This window comes from Acomys russatus, chromosome 26, assembly GCF_903995435.1.
Source record: "Acomys russatus chromosome 26, mAcoRus1.1, whole genome shotgun sequence".
Lineage (NCBI taxonomy): Eukaryota > Metazoa > Chordata > Mammalia > Rodentia > Muridae > Acomys > Acomys russatus.
This window is the reverse complement of record NC_067162.1, coordinates 12294736-12307399: the sequence shown is the minus strand read 5'-3', so window position 1 is coordinate 12307399 and position 12664 is coordinate 12294736. Positions and strand designations below refer to the sequence as shown.

The following is a 12664-nucleotide window of genomic DNA, read 5'->3' as shown; positions in this document are numbered from 1 at the left end:
GTGCCCATGAAGGCCAGAAGAGGGCATCAGATGCCCTGGAAATGAAGTCATAGACAGTTGTGAGCCTCTATGTGGCTGCTAGGAATTGAACTTAAAGAGTCTTCTAGAAGAATAGCCAGTGCTCTTGACCACTGAGCCATCTCTCTAGCCCTTTATTTTTCTTTCTGTAATGCTTTTAATACTTCCTGAATTTCTTGAAACGAATGTATAATCATTAGATATTATTTTTATATTCTCATCTTTTCTTATAAAGGTTTTGATTTTATAAAGATGTCTAGTAAATTATACCCATTTTAATGAAGAAACAGTTTAGCTAGTATGATAAAAGATAAAGCAAGAAATAAATTTGATTCATAAATCTGAGTTGTGAACACCTCCTATATGATTTTTACTACATGATCAAACTAAACAAATTTAGGTAGCAATCTAGAATTACTTTGAGTAACCATCTAGACTTAATCTTCTTGAGCATTATCTAGTAGAACAGGATGACGCCTCATTCAAAGTACCATCGTTAACTCTGGCGAGCGACGTGAGAACAGGGAATGAGGAAAGGCCTCCCACAGGCTGTACTAGGGCTAAGCAGAGTCCTGGGCTCCTACACTTCTGCTAACTGCACAAAGCATCCTGGAGAGGACAGCGCACTATCTGTGAGGAAAAGCAAGCGTGAATTTGAACACTGCTCCATGACACACAGCTGACCCAGATGCGAGGGAATCAGTAATGCACGAGATCCTCACACCTGGAGCAGGAAGAAGACGGCTCTAAGCCCAGGTCAGCTGGAGCGGAGAAGAGCAAATCCAGAGCCTGGACTCTGGTGGAAGCAGAAGCAAGCAGAGTGTTACAAAACATGGCGGGGAAACAAGCAGGCTAGGGGCCTGTGAATACTCAAAACAGGAGCTAAAATGTACCTGTAAGCCAATAACTATCTGTCTGAAATCGGACCTTTAAAATATATAATATATAAAAGCATAATTTGTAACTTAAAAGGTAAATGTGGCAAGTCTCTCCAATATGTGGTTAAATAAATAGTCAACTACTATTTTCTGGGAAGAAATAAATAACTTAGTTACTTAAACTCATCAACTTTTCACTGAGGCTCCAATTTTTATTGGTCAATATTTAAGATGTATGCATAAAATAATCATAAAATGACTGCCTCCTGAGACTGAGATAGAATACTATCATCTGTCTAAAAACATATAGCATACTATAGGCACCATAGCCCTGATAACAACCCCAAACCGCACAAGGACACAGACGGGGTTTCCCCTTAGAAGCGAGTCTCTACCATCATGGAGGGAAGCCCGCACACAATGATCACTGCTGTGAATCACTAGACACACTGCTGGGCTGCAGATTTCAAAGGCAGGCAGGCGTCTGCTGCGTTCTGAACACTGCAGAACCCGAGGAATCTGTCATCACCAGATAGAGCTTCTGCCCTCAGTGCATTGCCAGTCTCTTGCTTTCCACAATTAGAGGCAAGAACAGGAAAGGGTGTGTTATAGGAATTACTTGAGAGACTGTATTAACTTCGGCTATTTGATACTTAACTTATTTTATGTGTGTAAGTGTTTTCCTTGCATGTGTGTCTGTGCCTCACATGTGTGCCTGGTGCCCGGAGAAGCCAGAATAGGATGACAACTCCCTTAGGACTGGAGTTGTAGATGGTTCTGAGAAGCCATGGGGGTGGTGGGGACAGAACCCAAGGCCTCTGGAAGAGCTCTTAGCCACCGATCCACCTCTCCAGTCATCCCCAGATTGATTTTTATCTTCCACTTCCTAAAACTATGGTTGAATACTCTGCCTCTTTACAACTAACAGCTCAAACTTTTCCATCCACCTTACTATCTGTCGCTGCTTGTTCTAATAGATGCACAAGATGATTGAATTGGACCATGACCACGAGGACATGGATTCTGGTAGTATGAAGGGCTGTCCTCTCCCCTTAAGCCTCCTGACCAGATCAAATACTTCTGAGATGATCACAAAGGCCAGATCTGTGACCCTTATAAACCTCAACAGTTTCAATAAAGTGAAATGAGGCCAGGCTGGGCCAGTGCTGGCATGTGCATTGTTAGTGCCGTTATCTGGACAGAAACAGTAGTGTCTTCTGACGTTGTGGATGCCTTCGGGAGCTCTCTCATGCCATGCACTGCTGTGACAGGTGTTCTTAGAAAGGCCGCTTCCCTGGCTGGTCCTGGGCTAATTAGATTTAGAGAGAAAGAGGGGCTTCTTTTGGGGAGAGTCTTGTTTTTAAAACATTTTTTATTTTTAACATATATATTATATTATTACACATATACACAATAAACTACCTATAGCAAGAAGAACGATGAAACAATCAGGAATTATATAAATGTTACATTCTTAGTGTTTTGGCTATTTGTATTTGACAGCCTTGAAGAAAACATTTTTCATGTCTTGGTGCATCTAAAATTCTGAATGTAAATCAATCTCTGTCACCTCTTGTTATTATCAACTTAAAACATCTATCTAAGAAGAGGGGCTTCTTAAAAAGATGGTGGATTAGAAACTACACCAATCATCAAGCCATCAAGGAAAAGATTGAGGGTACAATTAAGTAGACTCTGTTCCTAGGAGAGAAACAGTTGAAGAGCAACAGAAACACACAAAGCAACAACAACAACAACAACAACCATATAAAATACAGCAGGAAAGTGTGAGAAGAATAGTCCCAGGTGAGGATTATGAAGAGCCCTAGAAAGAAGCAAGCACAGTGGTCACCACATGGTACTCAGCTGCAGTACACCGGCTGCTACTGGAGCAAGGCTGCCGGAGCTGCTCAGGAGTGTGGGGCTGTCAGTTTGGTGAACTGAAAAGCAGGGACAGAAAGGACAGGGTCAGCCAAGAAACTGTGTGGGGGTGTGTACTGTAGGAACCAAAGCTGACATTGTCCAAGGACTATAGGAAGCAGTAATGCAGCCACTGTCTGAGTAAGCACGGCATGGGGAGAAGACAAGTGTGATGGACCTGGTGCAGTCCTGCTAGCAGCTGGAGTGCTCCTGCCAAGACGCAGGGGAAACAACAACAAACCCAACAAAACCCAGCCAAGACCTAGGCAAGAAGGACCGCAACATGTCATGCAATGGCATGCAGAGACAGAGGGATACACCAGCCAGAGAGCTAGCATGGAAAGTGCTAGCATATCAGAGACAGATGTGTGCAGGGCACTCAGTCGGGGAATTCTTAGAGGGAGGAGTCCCCACACAGGCATCCTCAGTAAGGAGACCACATCCATTAATGGGTCTGAATTTATGACATTGGACTTCCCATTTACCATGTAACCAGGAAGCCTGCTAAAAAAGACAACCCCAAGCAAGAAAGAACATTAGTCCTAACCAGGAAGAAACGCTAGTTGATCGATAGTTTCTGTTTCATTGTTTCCTTTTACTTTTTCATGTACACTTTGATATGACAACTGGCTGGTTGGGTTGGTTGGTTTTAGGCTGTGTCTCACCCGAACAGGCTTTTGTGACTGCCCTTTCCTTTCCTCTGCCTATTCCCATCACTGCTTGTGTGGCTAAGGGAAAAAGACCACATCTGCTTCTACTTCTATGTGAAAGAATGAGTGGACTGCCCATTTAGTACTATTCAGCTGCAGTTATGTTAAAGCAGCTATGTTCTTGGCTGCAGTTTAGAGTGTCTGAGCATTAGAACTCTAAGAGGCTCCAGCCTCCTTTACACAAGGTCAGGAGCGAGCCTGGGTGCCGTGACTGCCTTTTGAATTGCTCCAAGGATTCTAATGTATGCGCAAGATTGAAAAACACACAAAGAAACAATATTGGCAGAACATTTATAGCTATGACTCAAATTCCTGGTTAGGCGGGTCAGGTGTTCCAGAAAAGTAAAGCCCTGACAACCAGGCTGGGCCAGCGGCTGTACGGAGTGTGTGAGTGGCAGAGAGGCGGAGAAGGTGTTAAACAGCACACATGGCCTCACGTACTTCAGAGGAAGCAATGTCATGACAAAACCCAAGCCAGCCACTACCAGGGACACCGCCAACCTGGACACCCAGCCCCACTCAGCTTTCTGGTTGGCAGCCTAGGAAGATGTGACCTTTTCAACCCACTGTTCTATTAAGCCCTCTGCTTTAATCCAAGGGGCCTGGCAGGCTTCCTGAGCAATGCTAGAAGACTTACAGTCCACCCCAGTCTGTCAGCTTCCGTACCAGGCTTCCTTTTCTCACCACGTTGGCAGAGCCCGCTGTCCCTGCACTGCCCCTCTATGACTAAGAACACTGGTGACCGGTGTTAACTACCATCATGTGGGCCGTCACATCACTTTGCCACTTCAGTAATCCTCAAAGCTTCCTGAGGAAAACGGGCCTAGTTGTTGGCCCAGGATGGGACGCTTCCTCTTCCTGCTGGTTCTCTTCCACCAACAGCCGGGCCTGCTGTCAGCTGTCAGAGTCTGTGAGTGCAAAGTCTGCTTAAAGACCCCATGAAAATGTAAAGCGATTTTCTGGGCTCCACTATATCCAGAGAGAAGGCGTAGGGACAGAGGGACAGAGTAGAGAGAAAGAGACAGAGAGAGAGGAGAGGTGACGGAGAGAGAGAGAGAGAGGAGAGAGGGGAGAGAAAAGAGAGGAGAGGAGAGGAGAGGAGAGGGGGGAGGGAGGGAGGGAAGGAGAAAGGGAGAGAAAGAGAGAGAGAGAGAGAGAGAGAGAGAGAGAGAGAGAGAGAGAGAGAACGTGAGCTGAAAGAACATGAGCTGAGGTTCACTAGGCCCACAATTTCCCACCCTCATTACAGACATTACAAAAATTCTGTCTGCACGAAACATACATTGAAACGAACATGAGAACTGACATGGAAACCATGGCACACAATGACAGGAATGCATCAAAAGTGTGGAACTCCCCAGAAGCCACTCAGAGAAGGGCGAGCTTATCCAACTACTCAAATCAGACTTATCAAGATGCCCCAGCACCAAAGGAAAGCTGAACTTCAAGTGGCCAATCACGTCCGAACAGCGATGTCCAAACACGGGCTGCCACACACATTGTAGGTGGGCATGGTTCTAGGGAGATGACTTTGACAACAGATAGGAATGCTACATAAACATGCAAATAATTAGATTTCTCTTTTACCTGGTTTCCAAAGAGGTTAAATCCGTTAATCGCTTCTAAGGCTGCTTTTGCTAGGCCAACGGAGCTGGAGAGAAGGGAAGACATCACTAGTGACATAAATCCAGCAAGTTTCTTAACAAGTTCCCTTATAACAACCCACGCGAGAGAAAACATCATCCCCACATTTTTTTTTTTTTTACTTGATTTTGTTTTTCATACTAATCACCCACGAAAGTTGTTTCTAGGTTCATCTTGACCTGGATTCTACCTCCAAAAGGAGCAATCTGATTTCCGTTTATGAACTCAAGGAAGAGTGGCAAGCTTAGGCATGAGCCTTGTGCCGGGTTGGGCAGCATCATTACTCAGATCAATGGAACAGGCTCTTCCTGTGTCAATTTGGAGCCTTAAGAAAAGATTTTCTGTGTCATATACTTGTTACAGAATGTAATTTAGTGTAGCCACCCAAATGTGCTATTTCTAGGATCCAATAAAATTGGCATTACTTTATGTTCACAGAATTACCGATCACTATTTGGGGCTATATTCTCTGTAATAAAGTGAGTGTTATTTCCTTCAGTGTCCCACTCCTTTGGCCTCTTAGACGCTACATGTAACAGCGCTGAAAATGACTTAGTTCATTACAAAAATAATGCTCTGGGCACGTGCTGCAAGCAGAGTGACCTTTCATCCCTCTTCTGGCCTCTGTAGGCACTCGTATGCACGGCTGTGTGTGTGTGTGTGTGTGTGTGTGTGTGTGTGTGTGTGTGTGTGTGTGTGTGTGTGTGTGTGCACGCGCGCGTGTCTATATATAGATATAGATAGCGATATAGCTATTCTGATCTATCCAATACTAAAGACCAGGAAACAGCAATCATTAGACAACAGCCACTCAGGTAAACATGTGCTTGTACCCTATCCACTCCAGGTCATGGTCAGTTTTACCATCCTCAACTTCTGTGATGTCAGGGAAATAAAAAGAGAAAAGCCAAGGCTGCTATTCTAGATGGATTCTAGGGATGTCCCTCCCAATCAACCTTGGTAGCAAGAGAGACTCTCTGGACTTGCACTCCTGCCCATGATTAATTTAAAAAGTGAATGTTTCTTTCCTGTTAAGACAGTGTCAGAGGTTACCTGGTAGGGAGTCATTATTTTTTTGCCAGTCACACATAATCATAAATAGAAGTCAAATGAGAATAATGAGACTCAGGGAATCAATGAAGGCAACACAGGAGACGCCTATCACAGATGACAGGAAATCCTCATCTTGGGGGTAACCACCTTGACATTACTTTTTTTCATGCAGCATGAGATTATGTATTTTCTGTCCCTTGCAAATTCTGTGTCAAAAGCATTTTAACAATGCGTTTGAACATGTATGACATAAATTAAAATATAGTATTAAAAAGCTGAGTGGGCAGGGTTCCATGACAGGAAAAAAAAAAGAACAACAACAACAAAAAAAGATCAACTAAAGTGAAATATTGAATAACCAAAATTACCCAATAAAGACAAATGAGAAAAACAGACAAAAGAAAAACATCAACCAAAATGGAGCTTCAGAAATCTGTGAAAATAAGATGGGGCCAGCAAGATGCTGCAGTGGTTAAAGGGGCCTGCTACTCAAGCCTAGTGACCCGAGGTCAGTCCCAGAACCCATGTAAAGGCAGAAGGAGAGACCCAACTAACAAAGTTGTCCCTCGACTTCATGTGTACTGTTGACACATTTGCACTTGTCCCTCCCCTCCATACCAACATGAATACTACATTTTAAAAAGCAAACATGCCATTTTAAATTTTGAGGAGGGGAGATGGGGTAGAAATGAAAGAAGAACTTGAAATAAGAGCAGGAAAACTTCCAGATTAGCAAGAATCATAACACGCCAACGCAGAAAGCTAAACGAAAGCAAACGGGATTTTAAAAAATTCATGCCAAATTTGCCAACATCATTCCTTCTGAAGAGAACAGAGGGGAGGGGGAAGAGAAGAAAAGTTCTTCCAAGTACCTAGAACTCAGAACAAACATATCAGTCCCAGGAGAAAAGACTGCAATGACCGTTGGTCATTTCGTAGGGGTTATGAAAGCTGGAAAGAGGTGGCGCGCGAGTCTTCAGGAGGAGAAGGGCAGGACCCACCCACCCAGAGGCCTGTTCCCGTAGATGTGTGGTCCACTCAAGTCAGTGGGAAAACGAGTGCTCCTACCGTCACATCACCCCAAAAGAATGATGCGTGGCAGCTTACAAAGCAGAAAAGTGACTTTTCTTTTATTACAAAGAAAAGAAATCTAAAGTTTGGTACATGGGAGGGAGAGAGGAAAGGTCGGGGCCATGGTAAGCACATGGGGGGATGCAGCAGGCTCCCCGCGGCTTTGCGGTTGACAGCTAAAGCAAAAGCAAGACTGATATGATTCTAAATGCAAATGGGGAAAACACTTAAGACAATAAGAAAATGAATATACAGTTTGCTTCTATACTTCCCTCAAGCTAAAAATGATATTAATATACACATAGATCCATGCACATAAATAAAATGGACAGCTAATTAAAAACTAGATGCTTACAGGTAAATAAAAATGAAACTGGCTTTAACAATTTTCAAATATCCACATAAGACAGGAAAAAGAAATTAGAAAGAAAAAGAAGAGTAAGAAAAATACAATATAAAGCCGGGCGTGGTGGCGCACGCCTTTAATCCCAGCACTTGGGAGGCAGAGGCAGGCGGATCGCTGTGAGTTCGAGGCCAGCCTGGTCTACAAAGTGAGTCCAGGACAGCCAAGGCCACACAGAGAGACCCTGTCTCGAAAAACCAAAAAAGAAAAAAAAAAGAAAAATACAATATAAATGGCAGACTTGAGCTCAAGTGTATCAGTATTTTATATAAAAGGCCTGCATATCTAAATGAAAAAGGGAGTTTGAAAGATGGCTCAGCAGTTACGAGCGCCTGCTGCTCTTCCTGATGATCTGAGTGTGGTTCCCAGCACCCACTCTGGGTGATTCACAACTGCATGTAACTGCAGCTCTAGAGCATCCCATGCCCTCTTCCCACCCCTGGGGGCATCTGTACATGTGTGTGCACACAGATACACAAATAAATGGAAATTAAAAATAAACCTTTAAAAAGCTGAAAGAGAATGCAGAGTTAACTTACAAGCTAACTACATCCTACCAATGAGGATCTCATTTCAAATGTAGCAGTGTAGGCGGAATGACAGTAAAAACACAGGAAAAGGTAGATGTCATGAAATCACCAGTCAAAAGAGAGCAGGGATGAATGTAGTTAACAACAGATGAAATGGCTTCAGAGCAACGGAAATTAGCATGGAGAAATTATATGATAAAAGAGTCAATGAAACACGAAGAGGTAGCGGTGCTAAGTAAACGTGAACATGGAACTTCAAAGGATGTGAAATAAAACAGAACAGAGAGGAATAGAACAGTCATGCTGGAGACGTCAGTGGTCTTCGTTAAACAGCTCGGATCCAGGAGGGCTTCACGCCACGACCAATGGTGAGACTGGGACAGCGGAGGGCTTCACGCCACGACCAATGGGGGGACTGGGACAGCGGAGGGCTTCACGCCACGACCAATGGGGGGACTGGGACAGCGGAGGGCTTCACGCCACGATCAATGGGGGGACTGGGACAGCGGAGGGCTTCACGCCACGACCAATGGGGGGACTGGGACAGCGGAGGGCTTCACGCCACGACCAATGGGGGGACTGGGACAGCGGAGGGCTTCACACCATGACCAATGGGGACTGGGACAGCGGAGGACTTAACACCTTTACCAATGGGAACTGGCTTTTGGAATGATCTATACAACAAGGCAAAACACACAAATAGCTTAAAGGTTTTATTTCATTCTATTACATTATCATTGTTTGCATGTGTTTATAATGTGCATGCGTGCTGGTACGTGTACCAAAGCTCATGTGTGTTTCTCTCTACGTACCCTTCTGTGGGTTCTGCAGGTCAAATATAGATTGTCAGGCTCTCAAGGCCTTTTCACCTGCTGAGTCATCACACTGGGCCAAAATATAAATCTTTTCAAAGTACATGCTAAGACACACCAACACACACCATACACCATACCCTGGCCATAAATGGAAGCCTCCAAAATCTAAAATGATTTTAAGTCACAGTGTGTTCTCTGTCAATAGTGGAATGAAAGTGAAATCAGTAACAGGAAAATAACAATAATTGTTCTCTCATAATACTTAAAAACAAGGCGCCACCCTTCTACATAACCACAGCAACCACAGAGGACATCTCCAGCGAAATTAAGATAACAATAGTGAAAATATGGCATGTCAAAATGTGTATGGAAAAACTAGAGTAAAATTGGGAGAGAAATTTTATAGCGTATATTTAGAAGAGACTCAAATTAATTATCTAAATCTTAACCTTAATTAAGCCTTCATCAAAAAATAAATAAATAAAACCCCAAAATATTAGCAAGAACAGAAAAATCAATGAAACTGAAGACCAAAAGGAAAAAAGAAACCCAAAAAAGTTATGAAATAATGAAATATTTTTTTTAAAGTATCATTAAATAAAATTGACAAATCTCTAGAAAGACTGGGAGGAAAAGTCAAAATAAAAAGGACAGTGCCCAGTATCAAACACTAGATACATCAAATGAATAATAAAAATACTCCAAATAATTTCACATGCATAAATTTGACAACTTAGAAACTCCGCAGTTCCCAGGAAAGAAGCAAACAACAAACTGCTGCTATTTTCTCAATATGGAATTAATGAACTGGATAGTTCTATAACAGGAGTTAGGAGACGGACAGCATGAAAGAGGAGGAGGAGGAAGAAATAAATAGGACGGCAGGCATCTGAAAGAGCCATAGGGTTACATTATTGTATGTTAGCCTAAAATTACATGTAACAGGTATATGTTAATGTAATGTTCTACATATATGTATGTATATATTTGAGTGACATTTTGGTTATGCCATTTGGGAAGACAACTCCTCCCCCCAAGGACCATAGACTAATAAAAATCCCCACGTCGGTCATGAGAAACCTCCAAGAGACTCCCCAAACAGTAACAATATAGGCTGTTGTTGCCTCCCAGAAACTGAAGGTAAGACGCTGTTCTCTTGCTAAAGACATCACCCACTCTGGAAACAGGACTTGAGGATGTGAGCCTAACTCTTCCTTCCTGAGGACTAGCTTTCGCTGTACCAGAACATGCTACACGAGCGGCCAAGGGGAGAACACAGCCAGCAGTCCTGGCCAGCCGTGACACCTGTGAAGCAGGGCAAGGCTAGCCGGGCAAGATATCCTTAAGGGTACAATAATGGCATTTATATTTTGATGGCAAACAAAAGCTGCCTAATGGGACTTAACGCCCAATCAACAGGAAAGAAATCATGACTGGTCCTGTAAATAATCTACTCAGCCTAGTGCGGTCATGGATCTTAGGAGAAACTGCTGTGGCTACTTCCCTCACACCATTCTAAATACGTGTCTTCACACCCCGAGATAAGTGTGGGTCTTGCCCTTCATCAAAGACACTTCTTTTTGCAGCAGATGGAGACCATAACAGAATCCTACAACTGCTCAAAATGCAGATAGAAACTGGCCTGACCATGGGCTGTCCAGCACCAGTAATACATCTACAACAGAACTCTACACCAGAAATTCAGGGGGCATAGTGGAGGAGGGAGAAGAAACATCATAAGAACCAGAGGAGCAGGAAGTCGGCTGTGGACTGTGTCTTACAGATAGAGCAGGAAAGCTACATCCATGGAATCCCAGCAATATGGCTGCTTAAACAAGACAAGAGCGGTGGCAATGCCACTTGACCTGCCAACTTAGGGTAAATCTCAGTAAGAACACCCTTAGATGGAGAGCGATGGGTGACTAATAACTGATGAGAGGTAGAGAATCAATCCCCTAAATGGTTGTAATACTAACTGGTCAGCCCTGAAATAATGTGCATATAAGCAACACTAAAAAGGGCCAGTAGGTTGTATTTATATATTTTTTTCACTTATATATGTAATAGTAATTCAAGAAAAAGAAGCCACAAATTTGAGAGGGAGCGAAGGGCATGGGAGGTGTTGGAAGGGGGGAATATAAAATGATGTAATTTTACTGTAATTAGAGGAAAAAAGAGAAAAATGGTCAAGACAATATCTTGAGGACAAAAGGATTTTATTAGATTTCTATGAAATATTTTAAATTAATAATAACCAAACATGATTTTCCCATGTAGCATTCATGTTATAAGGCAAGCATTACCTTGACACCAAAAGATACACATAAGATACAATATTAAGTCCATGGACACTTACGCCCTGTACACCTCTCCTGAGCATGTACACTGAAATCCTCAACGTCATTCAACAAGCTGTGACATGAACTCTCAAAGCGGGAACACTCCAGGGATAATTGCCTGGCTGAGTAATGCAAAGGCCAGTCCATGCAGTCTATCATACCAACACTCTGAAACCATATGGTGGTACCAGCCAATGAGAAAGGCATCTAGCAAAAGCCAGCATCTGCCCATAAGAAAAATCCCCCAGAAACTAAGACTGGAATTGGATCCACAGAAGCCCCACAGCTACTCCCCAGTTCCAAAATGGTGTGACTGTCTATGTGAGGAGTCTAGTAAAGAAAATATCAAAGCTCATCGAAATCCCAACAAGGCTCTTGTAGATACTGACGATATTACTCTAAATTTGTATGGGAAATGTTTTTAAAAAATTGCAAAACACAGGAAAAAAGTTATCTACTCAATTTTGAAATGTTTATTCTGCTGACTGTATGATTGTATTGAAGTCCATGTGGTACTGGTAGATGACAGACACACACCTGAGCAATAGACAGGTATAACACACATGCCCATTAAAATCATCAATAACAATTTATTTACATGGGTTTATTGTGTGCACATATGTGTGAACATATGTCCTGTGTGTCACGCATGTGTATATATGTCCTGTGTGCCATGGCACATGTGTGGTAGGAAGAGAATGACTTAAATTAGTGAGTACTTCCTTGTATTGTGGGTTCCAGGGATTGACTGAGGTCACCAGGTTGCACGGCAAGCACTTTCACTTCCTGTGCCATCCTGCCAGGCCTAGCCCCATATAATCAATAATTTGATTGATTAAAATTTTTTTTTCATGCTAGTGTCCGGACTCCGAGCCTTGAGCAGATGACGCACTGAGCTACACTACCTCATGTTACCTTGAAGAGTGAGAGTGAGAAGAGCGTTTCAATGAAGACAGCCTGTAGCGATGGTGCTGGGAGCTCAGTATCAAACACACACATGGAAAAAGCAAAGCTTCCCAATCTAGACCTAAGTTTCACACTCTATCCCAAATTACAGACAGTGGATAATGACACACATGTAAGATGTACTTTGTGTGAAACTTTGGGGTGGTGGTGGAAGAACTCTTCAGCAAAGAGCTATCTATCAAAGACAACACCAAGAGCATAGAGCATACAATACAGGATGGCTGAACTGGACTTCCTTGGAATTAAAAGCGTTAAGTAGCAGAGTGGAGAGATGACTCAGCAGCTCTCATGGTAAATTTGGTTCCTTGCTCACACAC

General features: G+C 43.0%; 1 protein-coding gene across 2 annotated transcripts in view; it reads right to left on the bottom strand.

The window, feature by feature from the left end:
* The window catches only part of Phkb (phosphorylase kinase regulatory subunit beta), a 201128-nt gene that overhangs the window by 98652 nt on the left and 89812 nt on the right, over nt 1-12664 (bottom strand). For both annotated transcript variants that reach the window (XM_051169047.1, XM_051169048.1), the window contains exon 8: nt 5114-5177. In XM_051169047.1, coding sequence (XP_051025004.1) covers nt 5114-5177 — 64 coding nt within the window. The remainder of the gene's footprint in view (nt 1-5113; nt 5178-12664) is intronic.